General features: G+C 31.9%; 2 protein-coding genes across 3 annotated transcripts in view; one reads left to right on the forward strand and one right to left on the reverse strand.

Annotated features, from left to right (window-relative positions):
* On the reverse strand, window positions 1–3,058 carry LOC123003730 (centrosomal protein of 131 kDa). Of its 2 annotated transcripts, XM_044396697.1 has the most exons (6): window positions 2,995–3,058; window positions 2,837–2,944; window positions 2,674–2,785; window positions 1,894–2,616; window positions 1,680–1,845; window positions 1–1,633 (listed from the first exon to the last, which is right to left on the reverse strand). In XM_044396697.1, exons 1-6 carry the CDS (start codon window positions 3,046–3,048, stop codon window positions 1–3), a joined length of 2,796 nt encoding a protein of 931 aa, XP_044252632.1. In that variant the 5' UTR covers window positions 3,049–3,058. The 2 variants fall into 2 exon arrangements, with proteins under 2 accessions (XP_044252632.1, XP_044252631.1); XM_044396696.1 differs by having other exon boundaries at window positions 1,680–2,616.
* A 182-nt stretch (window positions 3,059–3,240) lies between these two features.
* LOC123016230 (TWiK family of potassium channels protein 7-like) overlaps window positions 3,241–8,107 on the forward strand; it is a 159,738-nt gene continuing 154,871 nt past the window's right edge. The window contains exon 1 of the mRNA XM_044416494.1: window positions 3,241–3,358. Within this exon, the coding sequence (XP_044272429.1) occupies window positions 3,341–3,358 (18 nt within the window). The 5' untranslated portion in view covers window positions 3,241–3,340. The remainder of the gene's footprint in view (window positions 3,359–8,107) is intronic.

The following is an 8,107-nucleotide window of genomic DNA, read 5'->3' on the forward strand; positions in this document are numbered from 1 at the left end:
TCATTTTATCAAATACTCTTTTCTCTGCTGTTCCAACATGCTTTCCAAATAGGCACATTTCTCTTGCAAGGCTTTGTGATCTCGTGTCAACTCCTCTAAAATTTCATCTTTTCGTGCTATTGAAACTTTGACTCTTGAATAAAGTTGTTGAATTTCATTATCTCTCGAATCTTTGACTTTAATCAACTCTTTTTCTAAACTCTCCATTTCTTGACGTACTTCATTTCGCATCATTTCTTTTATTTCCTCTCTTTCTTGTTGCAACTTCAGAGTTATGCTTCTTGACGACTCGACTTGTTTCTGCAACTGTTCGATTGTTGCCTTCAAATTGACCACCAAATCTTCACTTTCAACCAATTTCTTCTTTAAAGTGTGACACTTTTCTTTCGATTCTCGTTCACTTTCTTCTAAATCAAGGATTTCTTTCTCGTACTTCTCCCTGAGTCGTCTGATTCGATTTTCAGCAGTTTGCTCAAGTTGGGTTTTATTATCACTTGCTTCTTTTTCCAAGCGTTCTATGACTGTTTCAATCTCTCTGTCTCGTTCTCTCCGACACTGCTCCCGTATAACGCTTTCTTTTTCTATCAATTGAGCGGTTTGTTGCTTTTTGTAATTATTCTGCCACGTTTCCATCTCTAAACCGGCCGTTTCTTTGATCAATTTGATCTCATTTGCGTGTCTTCTGATCACAATTTGAAGTCTTTCTTCAAAATCATCCTGCGCTTGCTTGATCGCTTTCTCTTTCTCGCTCAAGACTAAAGCTTCCCGTTGCTCGCATTCAGCAATTCTTGCTTGGTGATCAGCAAGTAATCTTCTTCTTTGTTCTTGAAAACCTTTTTCTTCCGATTCGACAAGCTTCTCGTATCTTTGTCTCATGATTTCGCGTTCGTGGACTAAAGCTTTCTCCCGTTCTTCAACAAGTTGCATTCTGAGCTTCTCACACTGTTCTTGCATTCTTCGCGCTGCTTTAAGCTCAAGATCTTCAATTTCGCGCTTGTGGAGGGAACGCAAATCGGCCAATTCTTGTTGTTGACGCTTTTCCATGCTTTGCAACTCAGGTTCGATGCTTTTCACTGTTAATTCTTTGATTTTCTGGGTTTTGGTGTCGATCCAACGCTCGCGACGGAGCTTTTCACCGGCGGCGGCCATATCTTTGACTTTTTGCAACTCGATGGTGTGTTTGTGGTCCAAAGCTTTCAGGTTGGCTTGGTGGCGATCTTCCATCGTCTTCATTTCAGTTACCAAGTTTTCGCATTTTTCGTTTAGGGATTTTTTATCGGTGATCAATTGATCGATGAATTTCTGGTGACGTTTGATCGTTGTTTCGTAATCTTCCTTCTGAGTCTTCAGTTTTTGTTTGATTGTTTGATCGGTTTTCTTCGTTGTGTGGACGATTTCTTCGCGGAGAGACGACAATTCGGTTTGGAGGACGGTGATTGAAGACGATTTTTCTTTCAATTTTAAAGTAAGATCAATCACGTGATGTGCTAATTCTTCACTGGTGTGAGTGATCAAATCTTCAAATTTTGGGATTGTGTCTAGCTTGATTTTGACTGGTTGTGGTTTAGTGTAAGAGTGGGTTAAGGGCTTGGAGCAACTTCGGTCCACCTCATCCAGAAATGAAACAAGTTCACTGAAAAAAACTCTAATTCTTCGTTTTTAACTGAAGAAATAAATACTTGTAATTGGAAGAAGAATGATAATCATTGTGACGCTTAGGTTTTGACTCGTCAGTTATCGTAATTTGGGGCTCAAAACTTTTGCTTTCTTCTTCTTCTTTATTTTGAGACAATTTTTGGGAAGAAATTTCTGATACGACGTGTTTCATGCTCTCCATCTTCATTTCTAAAACAATGATTTCAAAAAAATGGTAAAAATGTGAAGTTAGGTTACGAGATTTCTTATCTTCTGCTTCTAAAACTTTCAAAATGGAGGCGATATCTTCACAAGTTGGGCTATTGGGTCCCGTATCAATATCATGCTGTGGAAGATCTTGCGAAATATCAACAACATTCAAAGAAACAGATTTTTCCAACTCATTTACATTATTCAAAAAATCCCTAAAAATGGCCTTTCTTTCTTCATTAACCGGTTTTTTGGAAATCCAAGTTTCAACTTCATTTTTCGAACCATCAACGTAATCCGGATCGGATTTAATCGGAGTTGCGATAAATTTAACTTTAGGTTTTGGTTCAGCTTTCGCTTTCTTCTTTGGGCTTTTATCTTCAAGGGTTCGGAAAAAATGGTCAAACTTCTTATCACTTTCATCTTTAAAAAGCTCGTCAATATCAAGGTCACTCAAATTGGGGATTTGCTCATCCAAATTGATAGCAGAATCATCACTTGGAGCCTTTTCTTCGATTTCTTTCTTCTTTTCTAAACTAGATTCGTACTTGAGGGTTAGATAATCGTGAATTGCGTTAACACCCGGATCTTCTTCAGGTTTAGTTTCTAGTTTTTTGGGTAATGGTGGTTTGGTCTCGACTCCAGGAGTCAGAACTACATTTTCTTCAATTTCTTCAATTTTGGTTGAGTTAGGGGAAGAATAGTTTCGCCATGACTTGATTGGTTCAGAGAGAAGATTTTTGAAGAGATCGCTGGAAGATAGCGTTTCATCTGGAATAAAAATGGACAAGAGAGGGTCTAAAGTGTCGTCTTGTGGTACCCCAATACCTGGAATGCTCTCCAAGCTATCAATACTTAACTCCCTTGAATTTAAGTAATTGATTGGAAGATAACCAGCCGAAAAAGGTCTTTTATTTTTGAAATCTGACTCAACTTCGTTCTTAAACAACAATAATTAGTTTTTTTAGAACAAGGGCACAAAAGTGAGTACTTTTAGTGTCAATAAAGGGACTGCTGACACCGGTCGTGAGTAAAACTTGCTCATCATTTTCGAACTTGCAGTATTTAATTTACTCGGGGGTCGAACTTCGAGACTTATCTAAAAAAAAAAAACAATTGGGGGTTGTAAAAACAATTGAAAAAAATTACCTTATCGCCAACTAGTCGTAAAATATCGTTCGATTTTAATTGTTTGGCCGACATGGCGTTAAACGTCAAGCACTCACAACAAACTGTAGTCATGGCAACGGTTCACAGCCGCCTGCCCCACCTGTCTAAAATTTAAAAATCATTTGATTAGGGGAGAGTTGGGAAAAAGAAAAATGTGGGTGCGATAATGAAGCCAAAACCCTTTTGGGGAAATTTATGCACTCGCCGGCGCAATACCGACGCCGGCGTCGCGCGACCGTCAGTTGTTCCGCACGCGGCGTTGTGAGTGCGTCGGGTAGTGCGTCGCGACGCTCGATGTGCGAACTGTGATGACTGTATTACTATTATGAGTGGAAATTGCAAAGTGAGTTGAAAAAAAAATTCTTGAATTTTATTCGAAAACGGATGAAATTTCCCGATTTTGAGTGAATTATGAAAGCACTCTCTTTTCAAGCGGGAAATTAATCGTGGGACTTCCTTGGATCTTTTCAGCTCACAAACATTGTTCTAGAGGAAAAGTGGCGATTTTTCTTCATTTCCTGTGACAAATATGACGAGATATCGCCGCAAAATCAAGCAAATCGCATTTTAATTCGTCACATGGTACTCACGAAAACTAAAAATATACAGTACGGCCCAAAATTATAATAAAAATTAGCGTTAAATATTTAATAAAACCATTTTTTTAAGAATCTAGAAGTCTCTGACGTGAGATAGGGTAAATTCGGGAGAGATGCACTAGTGGGAGTTATAAATTTTGCAACTTTTACACATCAGAATAATTTAATGGATAAAAAATAATGTGTTTTTTATTTATTTTTATTTACTTGTGTATAAGTTGAAAAAAAACATTTGTGGTTTGAATTGAAATATGAAGACTATAATTTTACAGCAGGTTTTGTGGTGAATCGTTTTCGTACTTTTTTGACATTTTATTAAACGTAACAATCTATGCAAGACAATTCTTTTATAAACACCTTGTATAATAATGTACAATAATTTTGAATCAGCCTGTATCAGATTAGTTCTTAAATTTTTATAGATTTTTTTTCAACTATGAAAATAAAACTAAATTTTTCATAATAAAAATTGTTTAAAACAAAAAGATTAAATCAATAATATCGGTTTCAAGTTGCAACAACAATTAAAATTAGAAATTAAATAAGTACGTTTTTAGGTCAAAAACAAGCAAAATCTTTCGAAATAATTGACTTGAAACGATACATTTTTTATCTTAATTTTTTATACATTCTCTGAAAGTTTATTCTATTACTTAAATTAAGAAAAAGGAAATTTCTGGCCCAAAAAAGCCAAATATGTTTGAATTAGCTAAAAATGAAGCTTGTTTTAGAAAATATATTTTTAAGTAAATTTAGCTACAAACGTCACTAAAGTAACCACTTTTATGATTAATTAAGTGTCACAAGTAAAAATTTTAATTTTTCTGAATTGAAATAGAAAGACTATAATTTTACAGCAGGTTTTTAAAATGTGGTCTATCGCTTCCGGACTAAGCCTATCGTAAATATTTTGACATTTTATTAAATGTAACAGTCTATGCAAGACATACGTTTTTGACGTTCGTTCTTTTATAAACACCTTGTATAATAATGTACAATAATTTTGAATCAACTTGTATCAGAATAGTTCTTAAATTTTTTGGAATTTTTTCCAACTATAGAAATAAAACTAGACTTTTTATAATAAAAATTTTTTAAAACAAAAAGATTACATCTATAATATCTGTTTCAAGTTGCAACAAATTAAAATTAAGAATTAAATAAGTACGTTTTTGGGTCTAAAACAAGCAAAATCTTTCGAAATAATTCAGACTTGAAACGACACTTTTTTATCTTAATTTTTTATACTTTCTCTAAAAGTTTATTCTATTAATTCAACTAAAAAAGTAAATTTATTTGCAGACGTCACTAAAGTAGCCACTTTTATGACTATGTCACAAGTAAAAGTTTTAAAATTCTATTTTTGCGCCTCAGCGTTTTTACTTTTGTAAATTGTAGATCATCAGCATTTGAAATCTACACTACTAACTGCACTAATTTAATTAAGAAACACTTTTAAAATTCTCGTTGTTATGCACAGTGTCTTAATTATTTTGTTCATTTTCTTGCTGCTCTTTACTCTCAATCTGAATGCGTTTGCGGATAAAATACTATATGTTATTCAGAGTGAAAGTGAGTTTATGTAGTTCAGCTAAATTATTTTTTGGCAAAATAAACTTTCAGCTTTGCCACCTAATAACATAATATACTATTTTAGTTTAAAATCACGTTAAACCGCTAAAACAATTATTTTCTGGTCTATTTTGATGAATTCTCTAAAAATAAGTAAGTTTCTGGCTCAAAAACAAACAAAATCTTTTTAAAACAGTTTAATTTTATTTCTTTTATTAACACATTTTAATAAAAAAATTAGGTTTTGGTTTTTATAGACTGGCATCGGTTCTAGGAGGGGATTAGAAAATAAACAATGTTGAAAGAACAATTTTTCCGGGTAAATTAAACTCGTTAAAAAGTTGTTTCATAAAAAAACTTAAAGTATCAGAAGCTGTGTTTTGTTTATTTTACTAACAAGTTTACCGTAACATTAGCCGAAGTTCAAGTTTTTTATTTTTTTGTTTGTTTTATACTCGTATTTCAGGCAAACTGGCGTATTTATTTATTATTAAAATTCTGTTTGTTTATCTCAAAAATTATGAGTGAGTTATCGACATTTGAAACTTTCCCATCTCGGCATTTTTCTTAAGCTTCGCTTGACTATCGAGCCTCAAACTTCTTCAGCAACTATAAATTCGTTGCGGTTTTGCTGGAATTACACACACAGCCCCCACAAGCTTATCTCATATGAAATATTAACTCAACTTTAGAAAAACTAGCTTTTGGTCTTGTTCAAACTCGTAATTGAAAAACGATGCTCCAGCCGAGCTAACTAAAAAGAATTGATGCAAGTTTCAAACAGCTATTAGGGGAATTTTCAAGTTAAAAACTGCAATGTCAGTTACAGTACAGAATGGAAACACTGAATCTTTTTCCGATTTTTAAGAGGATTAGAAACTTTGAACGAAATTTGTAGACAAGCTGAAAAGTGTTAATTATCGTTTGTATTTAATGTCCAACAAGAGACAAACAAAACTTTTAATGGAAATCATGGGCGTCGTTTGGGAGGGGGCAAAGTGGGGCATGTAACCTCTAAAACATTTTTTTTGAAGTAATTTTTTCCAATTTGGTTGTGAAAAGCATGTCATTTTTGTTGTCAAATGTGTTTAATTTTATCACTAGTTATACAGGGTGCGCCAGAACTCGCGCCCTAAACAAAAATAAGCTAAGGTATCAGCAACATAAAAAAAATTAAGTTTTTTTGCTACAGTCTATTAGAAGAGCTGTATCCTAAATTTTTGTACCTTTACTAAATAATTATAAAAATTATTCAAGATCATCAGTATCATTAAATAGACATAAAAAATATCAAATGTCAAAATTTTTTGACAGATAGAATTTTTTAAACATTTTTCCCATCTTTTTTCTCTGGCGCATTCTGTATAATATGACATTATTTTATCACTAGTGTTAAAATGGCTAAAAACAACACTATCTTCATAGCAACGTCCCGATCTAGTTTAATTTCGGCAAATTATTAAAATTACAGATTTAAAATTCGAGTTTGTTTCCTATGCTTTTCACAACCAAATTAGAAAAATTCTTGAAACACGATGCAAAATGGCTGTTTTTTTGCATACGATGCATAAATAACTATTTTAATTTACTTTCAAATTAGTAACATTTTTTAACTTTGATGATATTGTCGTAGGCTAAGTCTCCTTCTTCCTATACGAAATAATTTCTTCTCGTAGACGATTTTGGTTCAGAAAAACGAAATTTAAAAACTTTAATTTTCTTATTTTTTTTATTTCTATTGATTATTGTTTTTCTGAATTTTATGTTTTGATTTCCAAGTGTTTTTTAATATTTATTAGTTTATGTTATTTACTGGTTTGTCTTATTTTATGTTATTTGTTATTTTAACTTTTATACAGGCTGTTCCGGCTAAACTCCACATTAGAAGTATTGGAAGTTCTAACATTGATATTTATTTATTTTCGTAAATATATATAAGTAAATACAGGGTGCGCCAGAACTCGCGTCCCAGAAAAAATGGAAAAAATGTTAAAAAAATTTTATCTATAAAAATTTCGATGTTATCAGGGTTTAAAGTTTGTACTTTGACTCTATTTATTTCTATTGGAAAAATAATTTTCAAAGTTTTTTTGCTATAGGCTATTAAAAGAGGAAACAAGGAAGCTGTATTCTAAATTGTAACTCTGTTCAATGTTATTTGTGCCTTTTATTGGCAAAATTTTTGTCCCTTTACTAAATAATTGTAAAAAAACATATACATTATCAGTATCATTAAATAGATATAAAAAAATGTCAAATGTCAAAAAATAAATGTCAAAATTTTTTGACAGCTAGAATTTTTTAAATGTTTTGTCTCTTGGGCGCGAGTTCTGGCGCACCCTGTATATATAACAATATATTGCAGTCGTGTGTTAGTCGCGTTTTATCCACTTAAGAAAATTAAACATTCTAGCGTGGATAAAACGCTACCTAACACACTCTTACAATCAATAACTATAAAATATACAATTATTATTCATACATTTTAGTTTATTAATTTTAATTAATTTACCAATTACTTTATTAGAAAAATGCATTAATAATATAATTGTTTAACTTTTTTCATATTTAACTTTCATTTTACTAATTGTCGTTTTTAATAATAATTAATTACTCACAAACATTTTTCTGTTATTGTTTAATAAATAAATTTTCATGAAATGAATTTTCATGTGGGCTGGAAAATTTCACTTGTTGGGAATATAAATTAGTCGAATCATGGAATCGAGTTGTGCGTCTTGACCAAATTTAGTTAAACTTTTTTTTAATTTTCTGAATCTTTTAGTGCGATGTAAAGTACTAAAAATGTGATCGTTTTTTAAGAATGTTTTTTTTACATTTTTTAGTAGTAACACAAATTTAACAATTTATTAAAGTAAAACTACTAGTTAAAAACATTTTTTTTAATTAAAGATTATTTT

This window comes from Tribolium madens, unplaced genomic scaffold (genome assembly GCF_015345945.1).
Source record: "Tribolium madens isolate multiple individuals breed KSU strain unplaced genomic scaffold, Tmad_KSU_1.1 Scaffold_1;HRSCAF=32;Tcas5.2_LG8, whole genome shotgun sequence".
Lineage (NCBI taxonomy): Eukaryota > Metazoa > Arthropoda > Insecta > Coleoptera > Tenebrionidae > Tribolium > Tribolium madens.

Bases quoted from the DNA above. Each gene is read 5' to 3' on its own strand.
- LOC123003730 (XM_044396696.1), bottom strand. From the start codon at position 3,048: ATGTCGGCCAAACAATTAAAATCGAACGATATTTTACGACTAGTTGGC. The intron at 2,945-2,994 runs GTAATTTTTTTC...TTTTTTTTTTAG, and splicing joins TACGACTAGTTGGCGATAAG to ATAAGTCTCGAAGTTCGACC. The intron at 2,617-2,673 runs GTATTGGGGTAC...TTTTTATTCCAG, and splicing joins TAGCTTGGAGAGCATTCCAG to ATGAAACGCTATCTTCCAGC.